Source organism: Mastigoproctus giganteus, chromosome 14, assembly GCF_048544385.1.
Source record: "Mastigoproctus giganteus isolate SK-2022 chromosome 14, ASM4854438v1, whole genome shotgun sequence".
In the NCBI taxonomy this organism is placed as follows: Eukaryota; Metazoa; Arthropoda; class Arachnida; order Uropygi; family Thelyphonidae; genus Mastigoproctus; species Mastigoproctus giganteus.
The window spans coordinates 97,780,732-97,805,612 of NC_143588.1; the positions used below are offsets into that span (position 1 = coordinate 97,780,732).

Below are 24,881 nucleotides of genomic sequence, written 5' to 3' on the forward strand. Positions count from 1 at the left end.
CTGTGCTTGGGTTGGAGGTTGAGAAGAGGAAAGAAGATATTTGTTGACATTGGACTTCAATTTCTGTAGACTGTAATTTTCAGGAAATACGCATGAAGGAAGGTTGTTCCAGAAAACGGCAGTTGAATGAATAAATGAGGAAGATGAAAAGTTGGTTCTGTGAGTTTGAAGTTGGACAGTAAATGGATGTTGGCTGGTGGTGGCACGTGTTCGGACTGTTTTGAAAGAGAGAGCGGGAATTATAGAAGTCAATTCAGAAGAACAGTGCCCATGGAAGTATCTGTAGAAGAGGCATGCAGCAGAAACAGTACGTCTATGAGACAGCTAGTGGAGAGACTCTGTTAGAGATGAATCATTAGTTAACCTAACTGCCCTCTTCTGAATGGAATCAAGAAGCCTGAGAGAGGTTTTTGGGGCACTACCCCAGATATGGGAACAATATTCCATGGCAGAGCGGATTTGCGATTTATACAGAGTGAGCAGCTGTTTGGAAGAAAACAGCTGCTCACTTGGCTTTGACTTGCTTTCACTGTATAATACTAATACTGAGCCAGCTTATGCCCTGCAAAAATTGTCAAAATTAAACATTTTAGACTTACGGCATAATTTAGCTGATGAAAAACCATAGGTAACCCTAAAAGTACTTGTACATTCATATCATTTTCAAAATAAACACCGATATTACTGAAATTCCTCTTTCTTCTAGCAAATCCAAATATATGAATAGGTGAAAGAAAATTATTTCAGTGTTGTATATCTTGTCACATAAAATGTTTCCCAAACAGTGTTTGAAAAATATCCTGTAAATTTTCTTTTCAACATTAAAAGTTGCATCTCCATGCAAATTACAATGTTGAAAAAAACTTCAAAAATAATTTGAGAAATGTAATGTTTTACTGCTACATTATAGTAATAGGGTATTCCATTTGTAACTAGGTTTTAAAAAAAAAAAAAAAAAAAAAAGCATTAAATAAATCAGCCAACTTTTGAAAAATTGAACCATAATATTTGTATTGTAATGTATTATTATTTTGTTGCATTTGTTTTAGTGTGATATACATATATCATTTTGTGTATAAAAAACACAGAAATATACAATACGTAAATAATGCAATATAATACTAAATAATAAACTGTTAAAATTTATTTTTTGTACTGATTCTCAGAATATTTCATTACATGCACATACCTGCTGACTTTTTTTGATAGTCTCCCTGTTTTTTTTTTTGAATTTTCAGAAAGTTAAAGTGATGAATCGATTTAGTGGTACAAAGCCCCGTTCTTTTTTTTTTTTTCTTTCCCACGAATCTGTTAACTGGTTCTGAACTTCCACATAATAAGCTTGATTAAGTGAGATTAATTCTGATTGGACAATGTTGTTGATATCAGAATTAATCTTTCTTTTTTTTAACTTTTTGATTTTGGTACCTAAATGATCAGTGTTTCTTCGTGTATGTAGAGTTTTTATATTAAAGCATGATGTTCTTTGTTTTTTCTTTTTATATGCCATACTAAAATTTTACTGTGAATTATAATTTTTAGAAAAAGATTATTTTTTTGAACTTACTTGAAAAATCAGAGCAGGTTTTAATCTCTGCTATTTATGTACTTGACACAGTCTTGTAATTTTCTGAATATCTATTATTATTGACCTCTTTCCTGCTTTTTTTTTTTTAACTTCTTTTAAACCAGTCAAAAATATTTGCTTTTGATTTTATATGTAGGCTCGTCCACATAAATTTGGTTTGATATAATATGTGAATTCTTCCCCTTTAGATTTTCTCCAACACTTCATGCAGAATTTATTATTATTTTTAAAAGCAGTTTAAAAAAATTCAATATAGTTATGGCTGGTAGAGGATATAATTTATGGTTTTCTATAAATATTTCTATAAATTTTAGAAATACTTACATTTCTATAATTTATAGAAAAATCAGTTATTTCACAAAAAATATTTACTGCTTTTAAGTTTTTTAAATATTAAATTACTATGTACTAAAATATTAAAAAGTTTAAATATTATAAGAAATCAAATAATCTAAATATTATTTCATAACATTTTATTACTTTTTTTTTCAAATTTTTGTGAATGATTTATTCGGGGAAATGACAGTGTAATGACTTACATCTTCATTCATTGTAGTAGTAGTAGTGGCATGTGATGCAAGAAAGCAAGTGCATGAGCTCATGCAGCATCAGCCAAAAAAAAAAAATTACAAAACAATCCCCTCTAAATGTTTGTCCAGTTCCTCCTTAAATTTATTTAACCTATCAACTTCCACAACGGCAGATGGAAGTTTGTTCCAGCAATTAACCACCTGCTTGCTAAAGGCAAATTTCCGCACATCTATTCTACATCTTTCCTTCCTCAATTTCAATTTATGCCCCCTTAGGTTTGCAATCTGAACAAGTGGAAGAATCTCATCAGAATTCAGTGTGCTCAACCCATTCAAGGCCTTATACACCTCAACAGATCACCTCGCAGGTGCCTAGTCTCCAGCTGATGCCATTTTCAGAACTTAAGCCTCTCCTGGTAAGAGGATCCCTTCATTCCCCTCACCGGTCTTGTTGCCCTTCTCTGTACATGCTCAAGCAAATCTACATCCTTCCTAAAATGAGGCCTCCAGACCTGCACTCAGTGCTCAAGGTATGGCCTGACCATTGCCTTATACAGAGGGACAATCACCTCCTTTTCCCTTCTAGCAAAATTCCTGTATATCATTAACAACACCCCATGACCTGCCCTGGCAGCCTGTCTGCATTGCTCAGAAAACTTCATATCTAACTGCACAATTACTCCCAGGTCTTTTTCATTTTCTACCACCTTAAGTGTAGTACCACACAGTTGGTACGTTTCTCTGGGGCTACTTCTACCCATATGCAGTACTTTGCATTTTTCAATGTTAAATTTCAGTGGCCCTTCTCAGCCCATCTTCCCAAATTTTCTAGATCCTGTTGCAGTAATACATTGCCATTACTGTCATTAACAACCCTGCCAACCTTTGTATCATCTGAAAACTTCGATACTAAGCCTGATATACCTTCATCAATATCATTCATAAATATACAAAACAACAGTGGACCCAACACCGAACCCTGTGGGACTCCAGTAATAACATTAGTCCACGAAGAGCAGCACCCATTGATTATCACCCTCTGTCTTCTCCCACTCAACCATCCTTTTGTCCATTGTAGCAACTTACCCTTAATACCATTCTGCTCCAATTTGTACCGTAGTCTTCCATGCGCAACAGTGTCAAAAGCTTTCCTGAAATCCAAGTATATAATATCAAAATTATTTTTTGCATCCAGTCCTTTGTAACCCCTAATTGTGTTTCACTATTTTTAATAATGGGAAAAATTGTTGTTTGTTCAGTTACACAAATTACTCAGAGTCATTTTTCCTTTAAACTTGTGAATATTATTGTATTTTCCGAATGACAAGATGCACCCATAATTTAGAAGGCACCCATATTTTGGAATTCAAAAGTACATTACCAATGACTACTATTCAGGATTTCTAATAAGTACTAGCTAAAGGTTATAATGATTTATGCACCAACATCGAGCCATGATGAAGAGGTTATAAGAAGTACATCGAGCCATGAAGAAGTACTAGCTAAAGGTTATAAGGAATGTCAGTAATGAACACTTTTTTTCAAGAAAAGGGTGAACAGAAAGTGGACATGGAAGAGCCCAAATGGATTAACAACTAATGAAATTGACTTCATCCTCACTAATTTTGGAATTCAAATTTTGGATTCCATATTCAAATGTACTTTTGAATTCCATATTTTGGAATTCAAAAGTACATTACCAATGATGAAGTCAAATGTACTTTTGAATTCCATATTTTGGAATTCAAAAGTACATTACCAATGATGTCAAGACTACTATTCAGGATTTCTAATAAGTACTAGCTAAAGGTTATAATGATTTATGCACCAACATCGAGCCATGATGAAGAGGTTGAAGAAATGTGCACCGAAATTGAGTCTTCTAGATGAGCAGAAAACTCACTGCACTATCATTATGGGGGACTTCAATGCTAAGGTTGGAAAGAGACAAAACAGTGCAGAAAGGGGAACTATTGGAAATTTTGGAATTGGTGAAAGAAGTGAAAGACTTGGGGAATTTGCAGAATCTCAAGGAATGTCAGTAATGAACACTTTTTTTCAAGAAAAGGGTGAACAGAAAGTGGACATGGAAGAGCTGAATAAGGTAAATGTTGAATAAGGTAAATGTTGGAAGTGATCACAGAATGGTAAGATGTACACTTGATATAGATGTAGGAAAGGAAAGGAAAAAACTGACTCGAGTAAATAATACAAAGGTCTTTGAGATAACAGAAGAGGAAAAAAAGCAGTATGTACTGGAACTTAAGAACAAGTTTGAGCTTGTGCAGACTGCTCAGGACTAAGATAAAGCCCAAGAAACCTATAGGGAAAAAGAAATCCATAGAAGAAAAAATTAGTCAAGAAACACATGTCATGATGAACTGAAGACGACAAATGAAGAGCAAGATAAACACTGCAGGATCATCTAGACAAGACTGCAGCAATAATTCAGACACAGCATGGGTTTGTTAAGGGAAAGTCTTGTCTGACAAATCTGATAGGATATTATGATGTGGTTACAAAGGAACTGGATGCAAAAAATAATTTTGATATCATATATGTGGATTTCAGGAAAGCTTTTGACACTGTTGCGCATGGAAGACTACTGTACAAATTGGAGCAGAATGGTATTAAGGGTAAGTTGCTACAATGGATAAAAGGATGGTTAAGTGGGAGAAGACAGAGGGTGGTAATCAATGGGTGCTGCTCTTTGTGGACTAATGTTATTAGTGGAGTCCCACAGGGTTCGGTGTTAGGTCCACTGTTGTTTTGTATATTTATGAATGATATTGATAAAGGTATATCAGGCTTAATGTCGAAGTTTTCAGATGATACAAAGGTTGGCAGGGTTGTTAATGACAGTAATGGCAGTGTGCTACTGCAACAGGATCTAGATAATTTGGGCAGATGGGCTAAGAAGTGGCAACTGAAGTTTAACCTTGACAAATGCAAAGTACTGCATATGGGTAGAAGTAACCCCAGAGAAACGTACCAACTGTGTGGTACTACGCTTAAGGTGGTAGAAAATGAAAAAGACCTGGGAGTAGTTGTGCAGTCAGATATGAAGTTTTCTGAGCAATGCAGACAGGCTGCCAGGGCAGGTCATGGGGTTTTGTCAATGATATATAGGAATTTTGCTAGCAGGGAGAAGGATTGATTGTCCCTCTGTATAAGGCAATGGTCAGGCCACGCCTTGAGTACTGTGTACAGGTCTGGAGGCCTCATTTTAGGAAGGATGTAGATTTATTTGAGCGTGTACAGAGAAGGGCAACAAGATTGGTGAGGGGAATGAAGGGATCCTCTTACCAAGAGAGGCTTAAGTTCTGCAAATTGCAGTTGGCTGGAGACTAGACCGTGATCTAGTGCGGTGATCTGATTGAGGTGTATAAGGCCTTGAATGGGTTGAGCACGCTGAATTCTGATGGGAGCCTTCCACTTGTTCAGATTACGAACCTAAGGGGGCATAAATTCATATTAAGAAAATACAGATGTGGAATAGATGTGCGGAAATTTGCCTTTAGCCAGCGGGTGGTTAATTGCTGAAACAAACTTCCATCTGTCGTTGTGGAAGTTGATAGATTGAATAAATTTAAGGAGGAACTGGACAGGCATTTGGAAGGAATGGTGCGTTTTTTTTTTTTTTTTTTTTGGCTGATGCTGCATAAGCTCATACACTTGCTTTATTCACTATCTACTACTACTGACAAGGAGAAAATTGAGTATACTGAGTTATGCAAAGCTATTAGAAAGAGACTCAGAGGGGACATAAGATTTAACACAAAAGTAGAACAGGCATTAAAGGAAAACAAAGAACTTAAATCAGCAGCCATGAGCAGTAATACAGAAAGACAAATGATACTGAAACTGAAGAATAGCGATGGTGTTCTTATAAATAGCAGAGAAGCTATAATTCAAATAGTGGAAGATTACTATAGAGAATTATACAAGGAGTGAGGGAATGATGCCAGCAGTGGGGAAAATGGTTTGCAAATGAGTAACACATATGACATACCCGATATCCTTCCTGATGAGGTAGAACATGCGTTGAAGAAAATGAAGAATCAGAAAGCTCTGGGGGAAGATGAAGTTACTGTAGAGTTGTTAAAATTGGGAGGAAGAGACATATATGACACAAAAACTGGCAAGACTCTTCACAAAATGCATTAGAAAAGATGTGACCCCTAAGAAGTGGAATAATGCAATCATAGTTTTGCTGCATAAGAAAGGAGATAAATCAGAAATTGGAAATTATAGACCAATTAGCTTGTTATTCTTAGCAAGTTGTTCACAAGGGTCATTACTAACAGATTAGAAAGAATACTTGATGAGAATCAACTGAAAGAGCAAGCTGGCTTTAGGACAGGATTCTCTACCATGGATCACTTTCATGTAATATCAGAGCTAATGGAGAAAGCAAATGAATATAAAACACCATTATGCCTGGCATTTGTGGATTATGAAAAGTTATTTGACTCCATACTGCATAAGGCAATGTTTTGGGCAATAGAAAGACAAGGCATAGATACCCCATATATTATGATTTTGAAGAAAATATATGAGAACGCTACTACCTCCTTTATTAGACTAGACAAAGACAGAAAAAGCAGATAGCAAATTTTAAATTGAGAAAGGAGTTTGACAAGGAGAAATATCTCTGAAGTTGTTCACTGCTGCCCTTGAAGAAGCTTTCAGAAGATTAGACTTGGTGCAGAAAGGCGTCAATGTGAATGGAGAGTACCTAAACCATTTATGATTTGCAGATGACATTGTGGTCATAAGCCACAATCCCAAAGAATTCGAGGAAAATCTTAATCAGTTATGCAGAGTTAGTAAGGATTTTGGACTAAAGATGAATATGGCTGAAACAAAAGTAATGATGAACAAGTATGCCACAGAAAGGGATATAATGATTGAAGGAGCAGTAATTGAAAAGGTGGAGTTATATACTCATCTGGGACAAGGCACTAACTGTAAGAATAATAAATGGCTGGAAGTCAAGAGAAGAATAAATTTCGGATGGATAACATTCAGGAAATATAATCACATACTGAGGAGCAATATCCCAATTTGTCTGAAACATAAAATAATAAACCACTGTATACTCCCCGCCATGACTCATGGAAGTGAAACTTGAGCACTCACCAAAAGAATGGAAGAGAAGCTGAGAACTAGACAGTGAAGAATGGAACGAATTATATTGGGAATCAGCCTGTTAGATAAGAAGACATCTATTAGGCAGCAAACTCAAGTAAAGGACATTCTTATCAAAACTAAAGCACTAAAATGGTCTTAGGCAGGACACATAGCTTGAAGAAATGATGACAGATGGACTAAGAAAATAACAGAATGGTACTCAAGAGGAGCTAGAAGAAAACCTGGAAGACAACAACGGAGATGGACGGATCAAATTCATGAGTTTGTGAGTAGTCAATGGATGGCCATTGCACAAAACAGAAGGAATTAGAAAGTTTCTGGAGAGGCCTTCATCCTGCAGTAGATTGAAAATGGCTGATGATGATGATTTAGAAGGTAAATTTTGGGAAAAAATATTTTATTGCATATATTTGAAACATAAATTCATAACTACTTAGTAAACAATGTAGAATGAAAGCTTTTATCATTGTAGAACTCCTATAACTTGTCATTACTGATGTTATGGTCTGAACTTTCATTTTCTACAAAGATTCCATCATGTTCAGTGCCATAATGGCCATTGTTAATTCTGTTTCTTAGGAGATTTGGAAATGCTCATTTTTCATTAAGCTGTACAAATGTTTCACCCATTTGTATACCGGAAAAGTGTTGATTGCATCATCCTGTTGGTGCCAAATCATGATTTGGTACTTCCATCCATTTGGCCAAATCCTCACGCATGAATATTTCTGTCCAGTAGTTGCAGTTGGCCAAGACATGGAATGACAACTTAACTCCTTGTTTAATGCAGCAGCCATCCTTTTTGTTGCCTCTGTTTTGTGTGATATGAACTGGTCATAAAAGATTTGACTTATTCAAAAGGTCACTAGACATTTTGATCATACTCTCTAGCCATGGCTAGGATGAAAACATCACTACATATGCCTAGTAATACTATTGGACTATAAGATTCAGGGGAATTTCAGGAAACACTTCAGGAAAAAATGGTACTTATTTTTACTAAGTACAATTGAAGAAAATTCTGAACTAAATGTAGAGGGATATGACAGGTCATTTGGCAAATGACTTATCCTGGATAACTATTTATTATGTAATAAATAAATAATATGCCTTATCCTGGATAACTATTTATTAATAGTTAGTCAAAGGCTGATAAATACTATTTTGATATAATTTGGCACTTTAATGTTGTTGGTTTTTATTTATTTAGAAAAACTATCAGGTAGGTCTTGGATCCCTATTGGATTTCATTATCCTTAATCAGAAGTATTTGGGCAAAAATAATTTTGCATCATTGTAAATTAGTTGAGTTATTATAAAATTTCAAATAAAATATGTTGCTGCTGTGATTAATTTTATTTTTTTATTTTTTCTTTACAGTGTGTTATTCTCTGACTGCAGAATAATTTAATGTTTGGATGGAGAAGAGAAGCTATAGGTGATTTGTGATATAATTGTTGAACTATATGATTTAAAAGCACCTGTAAAAATGCATAAAAAGAAAAAGAAGTTGTTTATTTTTAGAACTTGGTTTTCTGTGTTAAATCTTAATGGTAGTTATATTACAGAAAGGGACTGCAATTAATGCAGTGAAGTTGTTCAAGCCCTGTCATGTATTTCAAGCCTTTAACTGTAACAGATTGAATCCTATATTTGAACAGATTTCTTTGTTACTGCCAAACTGGAAACTAGCATGGAATAAACTAAGAACTAAAATATTTCCTAATAGCATAATGGATGTATATGTGAAGTCCCTTATACTATATATATTCATATATAGTATTGTGCAAGTAGTATAAATGAAGATATGCAGAATAGTAAGCAGCAGGAGTACATTTTAAAAGTGGCCACTTATAGTAAATAAGTTATAATTCTAGAGTAATCAGCAATGTATATTTAATGATAAGTTTTGGGATCATCAGAATAATCAATGGTTTAGTGCAGATTAATAAAGATTTCCATTTTTGTTTTTATATAGCTTTACAAAATGCTTGTAAACCATAAAAAACAAACAAACAAACAAAGAAAAAGGCCAGTTTCAGCAGCTCTGAGTTATGGAATTATTTCTTCAAGTTTGAAGGTGGTCTGTTAGCTATATTTGAATACTGTATCTTTACCTTTGATAGCGTAATGAAATGCAGTTGCAGCCGACCTCATTCATTGTTTATATCATTGTTGGACTGCAAATATTCTTTCTTTAGTACTGCACCATTTGGTTTACAAATAGAATTGCAGGATTTAATCCATAGTAATATTTTTATAAAGTAGATCAGCATATAGCATAATCATGCTACTTATCATGGTTTATCATTTTCAACAGAAGAATTGACTATACAGTATATTTTCTGTTAATATTACACTTTTTTGAAAGAAGTAATAAACGTAGTAATTTCTTCTCTATTTCCAAGTAAAAATGTTAACCTTAGGTAAATGTGTTGTTTTGTTTTATGTAATTGTGTGATAGGTAATTGTAAGAGATTAGGTAGGTTCCTTTAGTTGAAAATTTAAATATATCTATATGCTGGGGATAAAAAGTTTTCAGAAACAAAGCAGATGCCCTATTTAAAATTAAAATCCTGTAAAATAATGTCTAAAAATTACTTATACATGCACTTCAAAATATATTAAACTAACATGGTGTTTTTTTCATATAGCTGCATGTTTGTTGAATATTGTTTGTATTGAAGCCAAGAATTTCCGTGATAAGTGTAAAAGTCATGTTATAAAAAACGTTGATAGCAAATAAAGGATTATGAATTTCTTATTTGATTAACAGTGAGTTCTTGATATATATCTATGTTTAAATATTTTGAGAATCTGCTCTAGCTTTTTGGGAAAGAAAACACTCCTGGTATGAGTATTTATAGTTTTAATGGAAAGTACTCTGTCTTATGTGTGAAAATTATAGATAATAGCCAAAGGGTTTTGTTACAAATTTAATCATTACACATTTACAGTTGAAGATACTTTTCTAATATTCAAAAAATCAATTCATCATTCAGTCAGTTAAACCAGATTAAACTTGACTGTAAGTTAAAATGCTTGTTACCCTACATAATTACTTTTATTAACAAAGCATCTTGTTACAAAAGAAATGATTTTTTTGATCACTTATCTAAATGACCATAATGAACTGGTTATCAAGCTATTGGAAGGGAGAATAGATTGTCATAACAGAGTGATAAGAGATTGACCTCCAATGACGAAACAGGCAGATGAAGCATACCCTCAGCCCTAACACCAAAAACTAGTTGTTTGATTCTGTTAACATTAATTTTTAAAGGTTAGAATTTCCTCCCTAAAAATAAATAAATAATAAAATAAAAAATTAAATAATTTTTAAAATATTTTTCTGAACTATGTTTTTGCAATTTTAATGTTGAATTCTGTTACCAAATATATTTCGGTATCCCTTCCCATGTTTTCATTTATCATCCTATTATTAAATTACCAAATTGTATAGCTTCCTTAATTTTCATTTTGATGAAATTGTTTTCCTCTTCCATTATTTTGAAATTATTTAAATTAAATGCATTAGAACATTCATATGTATGTTCTGCTAATTATTTCTTTTTATTTCTCTTTTTTATGTGTTTCCAATTTCCAGCTGTTCTGGTTTCAGACCTCTTCCTCATTCACAGGTATTTTTGTAAATAACATGTCTTCTACTAATCTGAAGAATAGTTTCTCTTTAAGTGATAAGAAAATTAAAATTGATTTAAAAACCACCTCCAATCCATCTTTATCATATATAAATGTCCCTAATGCATTTAATTGAATAATTTTAATGATAGGATGATAAATAGAAATATGGATGGAGATTATGGATTAATTAGTGTAGTATTATTGATGAATAACAGAATTTAACATTAGAATTTCAAGGATATAGGTAGGATAATTTTAATTCTTTTTTGTTTTATTAATATTTATTTAGTGTTATTTATTTTTAATAAATTAGTAAAATCAGTAAATAGTCTTTACTGATATAATAAAAAGTAGCAATGTTCTTCCTGCTCTGTGCATATTATTTGGACAAAGCAGGAAGTGAAAACCTTCATATTCGTAAAGTGAGTATGGTTACCTTATTTATTTTTGCTTCAGGTAGTGATTGAAAATGTGGCAGTTTTTAATAATAAATTGGTTTTGCTTAATACTATAATGGCAGTTTCATTCTATGTATGCTAAAATTTTGTGGCAGGTTTGCCTTGAAGTACTCATAATATGCATATAAATATTTTTATGGTGGGCTATTGTTAATCGACTATTGTAGTTTTGGAACTGAAGATTTAAAAAAAAAAAAAAAAAGTTTAACAAAAAATCAGAAGTTTCAAATTTTAGTTGACATGAAGTTCCTAAAAGTGTGCTTAAGTTTAGTATATAAATAATATAAACATAATAAAGAAAATTGTTTGCTATATTTGGTTGTTTTCATTTGAAACAAATAAATGTAATTCTGTTTTGCATTCTTTTTGTTAAATGTATATATAGTCAACAAAAAAGTTATTGGTTAATAATTGAATGTATATTAAAATCTTCATGCTGGTCATTAGTGTGTATTATATAAGACAAAAATCCATAATGTAGCTGACTTTACTTCATCAAAAGATAAATGCAGTGATTAAACTAGTGATGGCAAACCTATGAAGTATTCTTTCAGGATAAATTTGTTATATGGTCTTATCAGTCACATCTAGTGGTTCAAACTATAAGTGTAATTGAGTACAAAATTACACAGCAACAAAATTCTCATTAGAAGCTTTAAAGCATTGTTACCATTTTATTATATCAGTAAAGACTATTGAATAATTTTATCAGTTTTTTTTTTTTTTTTTATTATTTTTTTTTTTCCCTCTATGGCACATGAAAATTGGTATATTTTTGTTTCAGCTTATTTTTAGCATGCAGGCTAGAAAAGGTTTGCCAGCATTAGATTAAATTATAGTATACTTTAAGTTTTGAAAATGAGACTTGGGTACTTAGGACGTGACATTAAGGTAGTATTTAAGGAACAATTGCAGAATTGTGGAGGAGAGGACAGCAACAGCATACTAACATTTTTATTCAGTATTTATCCAAGAAAAAAAAAATGGCGATTCTGCTGCACAGTGATTGTTCAGGAAATCCAAATCTCCTAAAAAGGCAGTAACATGAACAGTACCAAAGGTTAGAGGAGATATTTAGAAAGTTTTAGATCAAGATTCCTCTTTTTTTTATTTTTTTTATTTTACATCAAGGCATGACTGTTGTATTAAATGGATAGTGGAGAATACACTGGTGATATTGGAGCAGTCTACATCTTGAGTCCAAAGTGAGCATGTTGTAACCGCTGCATTTTTGAACTGTTGTGTAACCATCAGCCCTGGATGAATGGAAAACACTGTTTGAGCTTGAAACTAAGGTTTGATCTTTAATTGATTATCATTAATAATTTCATATACAAGTTCTATTTCAATGAACTGCTCGCATTTCTCAATTTGAGTTAGTTTGACTTTTACTCATGATGTTAAATCAGCAGTTGTTTTAAATAGGTTATCTTTTGTTAATTGGTAATTTCACTGTGTATACCAAGCAACATTCTCCATCACCCAAGGCTGTCCTACTCAGTGGTCCGCTCATAGTGATCCCCCTGATAAAGTTCCAGAAAGCACCCACACATGTTGGAATTGTTGGTATAATTTCAGCTAAGATAAAAACATTCATTTTTAGGATGTAACCAAGCCACTAATTTTTGAAACTTTTGTATGCCAGATGATGGTTTATGGTTGTATTTCTGCAGTTATCTTTTTATAAATGCAACTACCATATTAAGACAGGAAATTTTGTCTACTACAAAAAAAGCTATTAAAATATCATTTAATTATTATGCATTAGGGATTGGCGGTTTAAATTGTGGAGTTAGAAGGCAGCTTAGTTGTTCATATTTTAAACCTTTAGAAATCTATCCTCAATTACTCTCCGCCTTCTCACCTTTGGTATACTTTGTGTGACTGTGTCACCTATTAATATGTGTCATTTCAATCTGTAAGAAAACTGTTTACCTTGACTTAATTCATTCTAGCTAAGCTCAGGCTGTTCACAATTTTTATGTCCTTAAAGAAATATCATTTTGTTTGATATCAGAAGCTATCCAGAGTAATTTTGTCTGAAGGAAGGAAAGTGTAGTTGTAGATGTACCTAGCTTTTTTAACATAACTGTTTAATCTTTGGGCAGACAAAATGTAGCAAGCTATTTTAAGATTGAGGCAGTGACTATTTAAATGTGGAAGGGTTAATTGATATCATCAGTTTGTCCAGAATAATGAATTTTGAACTTGAACAAACAGGTTAGAATACATTGGGGAGGGGGGAGTATTAATAAATATGCAAAAGTGATAACGGCAATTTTATTTTAGAAATTTTATAATAATTTTAATAGTGAGAATAAGCATTTCACTATGAAATTTTTGATGATACCATGTGTGTAACCAATGCATTTATCTATTTAAGTGGTATATAACTAATTAATGTAATAATTAACTTAAAAATGATAATTAAAAATTATAAATATTTTTGAACTACTTGTATCGTATATAATTCAGAACTCAACAGCTCATATTTATTTAAATATTTTGAATGTAGATATATCTCATGATAATAGGTGTTTGTGCCAGATTTTTCAAATTATAAATCAAGCAAAAAAAAAAAAAAAAAAAAAAACTGTGTGATGTAATTTGATCAGTTATTTCGTGCAAGTTTTAGATACTGTTATTTTAATAGTTGAAAAAGATGGCATATCTTTCAATTCTTTTTATCTCTTCTCACACAACACATGTGAGAGAGATAAAAGAGGCTATACAAAATATAAATATAAACAAATAAAAAAAAAATTTAAATGTCTCATGAACAGAGCTACAGTAGCAATCCAAATTTCTAACCTTGGGATTGTTGATATCCTCTTTTACAGAAATCCTAACCTTGTCACAACTTCAGATCTATAAAGATTTGGCTTTCTCAGTTCAAAATTCTTTGCTGTTCTCATTTTACCCTCGGTCTCACTTTGTGCAGTGGCTTCTCTTTTTCACATTTCTACATATTTCAATTCTTTTTTTATATTTTCTATTCAGATCTGCCTCTTTCTTCAATTTTTTATTGCATATCTGCCTATTTCTTTTTTTTTTAATATGATGTACAGAACTGCATAGCAAACAGGTCTGTAGATAATATAAAAAACAATTGAAGAAATAGGCAGATATGCAAAAAAGGAGAATGCCTTATCTATAGCCCTGCCTTGCATATCTGTAAATAATATAAGGAAATGCTGAAGTGTAAGCTTGTGGATATATTACTTGTCACCTAAATGTCTGGATTCAAATCTCCTCAAGATACAGCTTGGTATACAGTTGTTTATATGTGGCATGCCAATGCTACATGGTGTTCAAGTTCAAACCAACTCTAACTTATTGTGTACATCTTGATTATTTGTTTATACAGTCTTCTTCATACTCAGTTCATATACCTTATCTGACCTCTTCTTACCCGAGTTATGTCTTTATATTCAACCCATAACTTTTATTTGATTATCTAAATAAATGACTGTGACTGTTGTGAAATTTAGTAGCCTAAAAGCAAAATCCAGATTAAATTAAATTAAATCTGTAACTTGCATTACTACCAGATATAGCTGAATAGTTGTTTCTGTATTCCTTCATACTTAACTTTTTATGATCATAAATTCCATTTATCTCTCATTTAGCACTCCAAGTAGTTATATAATTCATAGAAACTTACCATTCTTACAGATTATCTAACTTGACTATCTGTTCTGCTCCTGTGTTTCAGCTACCCTATTTTTGGGTTCTTATCATTGTCATTATCATTATCTTTGCTCTGCTTAATTTTGTTAAAACCACATATCATAACAGACCAGAACTCCACCAATAATGTACAAGGGGTGTTCAAAAAGATTTGCAAATCTGGTATTGAAAAAAGATACTTTTTTCAGTTATTTTTCAATATAATGTTGTTTAAGTCCTGTTAAATTAAATTTTGAAACTTGTTCCTCAGAATAGGCAATAACAGTTGCCTCAACTGCATTATAAGAAAATTTGTTCCCACAAATTTTTTGAACAGATACTAGTCACCAAGGGCTAAATCTGGGCTGTGGGTAGGCATTTAGCCATTCATAATGACATCCTTTAAAGGCATGCTGACTAACTCCACACTTATGAATAGGCACATTGTTAAGTTTTGTGAGTTCCATTTTGCAGCCACGTTTGACACTTGTAAATGCTCTGGAATGTTCTCTTCAATGCTACCAATAGATATCTATATTCCTGGATAATATGAAACCTTTATACATTTCATTTATTAATATTTCTATAGCAGCAAGTGTTTCAATGTTGAGTGTCAGATGGTCCTCCATACCTTGGATCATCTTATAGCTTTCCAGCCAAATTTAAATTTGTTGTACCATCTGATTATTATGGTACGTTGAGGACTATGTTCCGTATACACATTCATATGTTCGTGAATGCATTTTTTCTTATAGTCACAGAAATTTGATAACAAATCTAAGCTCTAGTTTTGAGATCTCAATTACTCTGTTGCTTAAAGGGGAAAAATTTTTTTTCATTAAGTACTAATAGTTGAAAAATACTTTTTTTTGCATAAATTACATACAGAAATGGCTATATTATTCATATATTGTATAGGCAGGGCAAAGCCTCATTTTGTTTGTAGCATTAAGCAAAACTGAGTTTTCTACTCTTTGTAGCAAACACACTTTGCTCATTGCTACATACAAAAATGAGGCACTGCTCTATCTGCACAATAATGTTCTGTAGTATCAAGCTTTGTCCCTTAAATTTGCTTCAGGATTATTCATATATTTAATCCTTTCAGGAGCGGGTTCCCAAACATGTCTGAGTCCTCAGTAGTAAGTTTACTACTACTGACTAGCTCTGTGGTGATTCTTCATGAAATTTTGAAAACTTTATGCATAAATTCTTTACAATATTAATTTGTTCTTATTTTAACATTTTTCCAGTATTAGAGCGAAATTATTGTCAAAAATTAAATGAGTTTTATAACAAAATCTCATTACTTCTTTTTTGATGTAATACTATCATGTACATCTATTTATGTATCATTTGATTCAATTTCATTAACTTCTGAATCCCAGAAAAATTCAGTTTTTGTGAACTAGAATTGGACAAAAATGTTGATAGGCACAGCCTTCTCTCCAGTTTTAAAATCAGTTTTCATGCTCCCATCTATACAAATTGCATATTTACATACATACTCCATAAAATATTAAATGTTTGTAACTACTCTATTTGTAATCAAGTTGCAAAACTTTTTCAATGATACCTCATGTTTTGAGCATATTCCCTACATGTCTACTGTTATCACTTTCTCATGAGTGATAAGCCTTAATCCTACATAAGTACTGTATTGAAGCCATTTCTTCATTCTCTTTTAATTTTCCTTACCTCATTTATTCAGCACCATCCATCAAATAAACATTTTTTTTTTCTATCTCAGTACAGTGTTCATTTCTTTTTAATAATAGCCACAGTGCCTTCTCATTTTTGACTTTGCATTTCATGAAAACTTTTGCAAATATTTTTAACTTTTTAACTATGGCTGATGTTATTTGAACTGGCTCTTATGGCTACATCAGGAATCAAATGCTATGATATGCAAGATGAGTTTTTTTTTTTTAATGGTGCAAAGATAATTTCATTTAATTATTCCATTACCTTAATGGAAAATTGTGAACAGAGTATTCCAACTGTCTCTAAATTTATAGAGAATCCTTGAAAATACAGCTAGACTTGGTCCATAAAGTACTTAAAACTACATCATTTAAAAATTATCATTCTATTAATGAAAATTATCTATCATGCAAGAAAGCAAGCTTATATAACATCAGCCAACAAAAAAAAAAAAAAAAAAAAAAAAATCCTTCCCATTTCACCCATCCATTCACTCCAAATGTTTGTCTAGTTCTGCCTTGAATTTATTTAAGCTGTCAACTTCTACAACAACGGATGGACATTTGTTCCAGCAATCAACCACCTGACCGACCAAACAAACCAACCATGTTTTCATGTTATATAAGAAAGAGTATTCTCATTTTGACTAATTTTTGAAAAAATTATAACCATTTTTTTTTTTTAATGGATGCAAATCAAAAACAAAACAGCGATAAATACATGTTATGGTAGACTTGTTTGATTGTTTATGCTTGGACACTTTACCATGCACATTGTGCATGATTGAATCTTAGACCTCACTATTTTCTACCTACTTCTAGACTTCCTACACTATTGACATGTCTGTTTTGGATGATGTCCACTGCTTAAATTTGTGCATGCAATTAGGTATCTGCTTAGTTTCTATATGATATTTTTTATTTTGTGTTTTTTTTTTTTTTTTTTGCCATTAAACTTTATGGAATTTGTCACTGAGCCATCTTAATGTTACAGAAGAATGTGTTTGTTAAAAAGTTTGGTTGTCCATACATTTTTTCCATAACATCCATAAAAATCATATCATTTTTAGAATTGGCAAAGCTGCTCATGATTCCCAGGAAAGGGGAGGAGGGCATGCCAAAGTTTATTCTCGAAGTGTATGTGACCAGTAGGGGATCACAGAAAAGTCATCAATCTTGTTTTGTTGGAAAAGGTCATGAAAAGTATGTTTGGAAACTGCATTAAATTATTGTTATGAAAGTGATGATAGTTGCAAGTATTTATATATCAGGTACTTAAGATTTTTTTTCAGTTAAAAAGTAAAAAAAAAAAATGTAACCATTTTTGTCAATGAATACAAATCAAAAACAACACTGATAAATACATGCTATTGTATGCCATTTAACATTTGCAGGAGATTATGGGTAGTTTATTTTCCCCGTGGACTAATATGTCTCTACCACATTCTTTTTAATAATGACAGTGGCCCTTCTAAATAATTTTGAAGAACACAACTAAAGAAACAACTGAAGAAACTAAAAGAACACAAGCATCATTTTGAATGATGCTTGTGTTCTTTTTGTTTTTGGCCACATTTCTTTTTTCTATGTGCATCTGCATCGATGAACTGAAATAATTTCAGTTCATCGATGCAGATGCATATAGAAACAAAATGCTTCAAGAACTATTTCCAGATTCATTCCATGTTCTTTACATATTCTTTGTAATATTTTATCTCTTCTTCCCCATATGATTTGTTATAGTTTAAATGTTATTAGAAAAATTATAAGTAGAATGCAGCTTAAAGATTATTAAATGTAATTTATATTCTATGCCAGTTATAGGTTATTTGATTCTGAATGAGCCAGATTATTCATTTGACTTTATTGGTTTAGGTATCTGTTTCTGACTCTACCTTAGCATTATTCTGATTTTGAGCAACTCTGTGAAGCTTGAAAATAATTAAGATTACAACTCACTTTGCCATAATCAGTGCTTTGTTTTCTTAAATTTGAAATGGGCAATGATCACTTATCAATCATGCATCATTTTCATTTTGTTGACAAATTACATTGTTACTTTTTTTTTTGTGCTCATTTGGCTTAACATCATTTATGAAAAATTTTTTGATCACTTGTAAGCTGCACAAATATCAAAGTTGTTTGAGCTGCATGTTTATCCATGGTGGAATAACTACATTCAGTTGTGCAATGAAGATTTGCACAATTGAATGTAGAACTCCAATAAACATTTCTTATTAATATTCTCCATGCACAGTATACCACCATCTTGCATATGAACTAGGATTTAGCTTATTTCTTTCATGATTCTGGTGTAATGCTTGTTTAGGGGTAAGTAAATAATATACCAAACATCCAGTATACTATTTACCAAACATGTACTAGTGACCACTGACAATGTGTGATGTGTTTATAACTTATTTGTAGGCAGCTTGGTACAAACATACTCCAGAAAAACCCAGTGTGAAAGTTGGTCAATGCTAACTTATACTTAAGTAAATTACTTATGCATAACTTATAGTAAATTTGTAATCTTCCATTACAGTTATGGGTTTTAAGTGTACTGCTGATAATTCTGGTTCTGATAGTGCTAGTAAAAAGATAAGGAAAAAATCCTTTCTCTCCAGAATGAGCAGGAGTGAAAGGCTTACAGGCCATACAGCTCAGTCCTTAATTGGCACCTGGATTTATGGTTGTTGCTAGAGATAGGCTGATTCTGCTGTGAACTGGAAACAATGAGGATGTTTACAAGTTGAATTGTACACCTTGTCTACTATTCAGAGCATCCAAGGATTCAGAAAAGCTACACAAAGACCCACCTACCCATTACATAATGTAGTAATAATAAAGGTTTGGGTCATAAAGGCCAAGAATGGATTACTTATCTTGCTATTCCAGCACTGAAAAAGTATTATGTAAGAGAAAACCTTGCATTTAAAATACTCATTTTAAATAATGTACCCAGCAAACCTGCTTAATCTCTGTAATTGTTGCTAAAACGTAAATTTTATGTTCATGTCATTGACACAATTTCTTTACTTAGACCTGTGAACCAGGGGATTGTTGTTGTATTCAAGAGCTATTGCCTGTGCTAAAGTATTCTCTAAATTGAAAAGGGCAATAGATGGGCAAAACCAACCTACCATTTGGCAGTTTTGGAAAACGTATAACAGCTCTAGCACCACTGATAACATTGCGATTTATGAATGCTGCATGGTGCAAGATATGGGCAGAATTCATCCATGACTTTGGCAATTTTGAGACAACATTAATGTACCTGCAGCCATTCAAGAGTATGCAACAGTAATCAACAGGGCTGAACTGGAAAGGTATTGAATCTGGAGATTTTGGTGAACTGATTTGCATGATGTTTGGGCTGAGAAACCTAAAATAACTCACTGTGGAAAAATCCTAATCTCCTCTTCCTTCACCTGAGATTGGCTAATTACAGCCTCAACTGACTTTAAATATTCCTCCAGTCACTGTGAGAATTTAGCCCTGACCTCTAAACAAGTGGCAGCTAGTATTTATTGTATTGTGCTAACATCTGCCATGGAGGACCTCCAACCTCATAGCAGATATTTATCTACTGAAAGCTTAAGTGAATTGAAACAGCACAAGTAGGTGTGAGAAGTAAGAATACCAAGGAAGTGCCATGGGAAAATTTTTATCTAGTTAGAAATTTCTCCAGATAATGGAAATGAACATGATCCACAAAACGGACCCAAACAAAGATAACTCAAGTTGCCATAGCCTGCTACAGGGACCTGTTTACTGAGAGGAAGAAAGTGGCTTGGCAATAATTTTTAGTGTCAGTGACGATGATGAGAAAGACACCAGAAGAAATTAGACAACACCATTTATAACATAACATTAAAAAAGAAGCAGCTGAAACAAATTAAAATTCAGTTTATTACCTTGAAACCATCTGAGAAAGCTACAAATCTCATCTAAGAAAAGACTAGTTCACATTGAAGTATATGGTTCTATAATTCCATTGTATGATAATGAAGCTGCAACTAATCCTGTTTTTATCCCCTAGCCAGTATGTTAACAATTTGCCAGTCACTCAGTTCAATATCATTTCTATAACTTAAACCATAGAATCTTCATTCTGTAACCTACACCATTTGGCTCTTCACATCCCTTGACTTACTTAACCTATGTTGTCTGCCGTTAAATGTGAAGGGTTTTTTTTGTTATTATTTTACTGTAAATATTTGTTTCTCACAGATTATTTATACATTTACTTTCCTTAATTATTTGGTATAACTTTACTCATTAAATTGTATTATAGTTTTCATTTTTTTAAAGGTTTGTATAGAGAGTAGTATTAATGTTCCAGAACATAACTCAGCTATTTTAGTTAATTTCTATTAAAATATCCACTTAATATGTCATGTCTTATTGTTTAGCATTAGTAGTATGTTTTCCACAAATGTAATCTTGATGTTAACTGATCATTGCCTGCATATAAATAAAAACATAGGATGAAAACTGGTGAGTTAAAAATTGTAGGGTAGTTAGGATACAGGGAATTTCTTTAAATGCAGATATCAGTAATTTTCAATTAGCAGTTAAACCTAATATTTATTTAGCTGGCATATATTACGTTATAATATATTGGATAGATGGACTCTCACTGAACAGGAGCAGTAATTATTTTAGACTGGTTTTTAGTTTTCTAGCTTTTACACTGCCATGCAATATAATTATGCTATAAAATTCTCTGAAGTTATAAGGAAACAGATAAATATGTATAGTTCATATATTTTAATCAGCTTGAAATAGTATTTATAGAAAATAAACATGAATTATATTATCATGTTAATATTTTATTATATATGTATTTGCAATGTGATTTGTGTGCTTTTCATGAAGTGTATGATATAATTGCAGAAATATATATAGATATAAAAATGCAAAATCAGCAGTGCAAACTTAAATTCAGTTGTAGATTTGTGTGATCGGATTGTTAATTTTTTTCTTCCAGAGTCAACCTCATAATGTTTAATATAAATAACTTTTTCTTCAGCTAAGGATATGATATAGTGTTGATTTGATTGTGGTTTCTACCTTCAGATAATTTTCTATTAGTGCTATCATTTTTTTCATTTGCTTTGCCTAATTTTGTAAGCCTATGATTAAAAATTCTTTAGAATTTGCATTCTCAAAATATATACTTCAGTAATATTAATCTTGAACACTATTGTCTGTATCAGGGTTCTTAAACTGTGTTATGAAGTTAATGCAAAGTGTGATGTGTGAACACACCAGAAAGATTAGGGATAAAATTTCTTGCATAGCGGTGAACTTTAGAATAAATTCAAGAAATAAAATTTGTGTAATTTTTTTTTTTTTTTTTTTTTTTTTTTTTATAAAGAAGAAATAAGTATACAATTATTTTGAAAAGATTTTTTAAATTTTAATGTCTTACAGTATGTCATATTTGCATGAAATGAGATTTAAAATCAAATGCAGAACCGAATTTAAAATTGTCTGACTCTGGATGTGAGTTATTTTTAATGAAACAAGACCATCTTTTACATTAAAAATTTAAGTAATATAAATTTAAAGTTAACTTAAACTTTTTTTTTTTTTTTAATAATTCAAACTGTCATAATCCTCTTGTGTTCTCTAGATTTTCACTGGTGGAATGCAAATTCCTGTGTTTTTGATTTGCTATGAAAATATGAAATGATTTGAGAACCTCTTCTTTATAGTATATGAATGGAAGAGGATTTTTCCTTGAAGGTTTTTTTTTTTTTCTTTTTTTTTCAAAGGTTAAATTGAGCAGTTATTTATTTTTAACATCACCATCAGCTGTGTATAGCAACTTTGAGTATAAACTGTGGCATTTTTAAAACTTTTTAGGTGCCACTTGAAATATGGGAAACTTATAGAAGTGTTTTTAATGAATTTTTTTCTTCCCTCACCCCTTTCAATTGAAATATTCTACAGCAAGAAATATATACAATATTCATTCATTTGACAGTATTTACAACAATTTCAGGCATGCAAGTTTTTAAACATCACTTCCAAACTGGCAGAAAAAATTTTTTTATTAGAACTGAAAGCACTTGCTTTTGTTGCTCATCATTCACTTTATTTGAATACAAATAAAAGTGAATAATGCTTAACTTGTTAACAGTAGCAGGCAGAAATATATTTCATCATTCTTATATAATAAAGTATAAGTTATATGAGATGTTATTGTATTTGTAAGAATTGCTTGGGATTTCTTAAAATACGGTCATGGTTAACTTTGATTATTGAACTGTGTGATGTTAAGCAGATTTTAAAAATGTAATTGTACATCATTGATCAATTATGAATTCTCCATTGTCATCTGTTTTGCCCACCGTTCAGAGGATGTAGGATGTATCCTCTGTCTACTTACATCTGTGTTCTTTATTACTGCTAATGACAGTAACACTACCACTTCAAGTCAGATTTCCTATTTTACATTATCAATGTAACAAAATTCATGAAATTGATGTCACAATTTGGGGAGTCAATTTGGTCAGTTTATAAGAAGCTAATTTACATCTTTCATTTTTTTACACTTCTTTTCCAGGATTAGCATAATGAAGATGTAAACAATATCACAATAAAATCTAGTGAGTTTGATATATAATATTGTTTGTATTTGTATATGTACTAGTCTCTACCTGATGAATTAATGGAGAAAATTTGATCTGACAAAGTGACAAGTTTATTGTCAGTAGTTGTTAACTCCGTGCCATAAAAAATCAGAGAAAAAAAACCCATTGAAATTCCACATTATCCATGTGGTATTGCCAATATCTTGTGTTGAAAGTATATGTTATAAATTTTATAAGCTTTAAATATTTGTTTTTAATATAGCTTGTAAAAAAATTAGAGAATAGTGTTATCCCATCTTCAAAATTCCATTTATTTTATTTTTTTTTATCAGCTTCTGTTCTGTGTCACATTTGTATCTTATAATTTGTGAATTTTTAAGCTAGGGTAATTATTTAATGCATAAAATGTTTTATTACTTAAATTGTTTACTTTCACAATATCCAAAAAGAATTTTTTTACTTTAATTTACTTTAATATTTTTCCATACTTGCATTCCCTTTCTGTGAAACCAGATTCTCTTGTCAGCACAAGATTTTTTTGTATTAAGTGTAATATAGTTTTTTGTTTTCTTAATGAAGTCGGAAACTTATTAACTTGTACACGTTGCCACTAGATGTCTAAATATTTTTAATTTAAAGTTTTTGATGTACTAATATACTTCTCGTGCCTTTGCTAAATAAAATAAAGCTCTGTATACATTTACATGTTATCATGTACAAAGTGTGACTATATTGACCAGGATCACAGTTGTATTTGTTCTTCTGTGTATTTGCAGTTCCATGAAACATATGTCAGGGAGAAAAACTCAATGTGACTACTCAAAACAAATGATGCAAATGGAGAGATTGAATTTTTAAAGTTCCAAAATTTTTTCATGTTTCTCTCTTCAACTCAAATTATTGGTAACTGGTAAGACTAGGAGGGACATCTAAAAGCAGAGTACTGTGTAAATATACTTTAATACATCTCATAATAGCTATATAATACATATTGATAATTATGACACTGTACTTTGTATATGAATTCTGAAAGATTAGATATGAAATATCAAAATATAATTTATATAGATATTTATCAGTGCAGTTCATACTACCCTGAAATTTATTGACAATACAAGCTTTGCACATATTTTGTAGAAAAAATTTTTATTACTAGTTGCTGAAGAAAAATTTATGAATTTTGATATTTTCTGATGAAATCTGGTTTAATAGCACCATTAAACACTAGTGACTTGGATTTTCTTGCATTTTCTTCTGTGAACTTTTGAAAGAAATGCATCATTAGAAACTTGGCTTCATCTGTTAAGTATCAGGTATTGTTTGCATATGCCTTCACCTACATGTGTAAAAAAATAAAAAAATAAAAAAAATTCAAGCACTGTAGTGTACTGGATATAAATAAATATTATACAGTTTCTTTGTGTTTTGGTCTCATAAAAAAATAATTTGCTCAAAAAATGAACATAAGACAGCCACTTTTGAACTTAACTGTAGTAAGTCCCAGTGTATACTGTTTATATCATTTTGTA

At 31.6% G+C, this 24,881-nt stretch overlaps 1 protein-coding gene across 3 annotated transcripts in view; it reads left to right on the forward strand.

Annotated features, from left to right (window-relative positions):
* The window catches only part of LOC150075419 (ubiquitin carboxyl-terminal hydrolase MINDY-1-like), a 105,148-nt gene extending 80,706 nt beyond the window's left edge, over window positions 1–24,442 (forward strand). The window contains exons 10-12 of one of the 3 annotated variants that reach the window (XR_016547919.1): window positions 8,653–8,710; window positions 10,880–10,913; window positions 24,129–24,442. Coding sequence is in view for 2 of the 3 variants with exons in the window: in XM_090389160.1 (XP_090245286.1) it covers window positions 8,653–8,667 (15 nt within the window). In the remaining variant the exon portion in view is untranslated. Of the gene's footprint in view, window positions 1–8,652; window positions 9,020–10,879; window positions 10,990–24,128 lie in introns of those variants that run through there. The other 2 variants (XM_090389160.1, XM_090389159.1) reach the window with 2 other exon arrangements.
* Window positions 24,443–24,881: the final 439 nt, after the last annotated feature.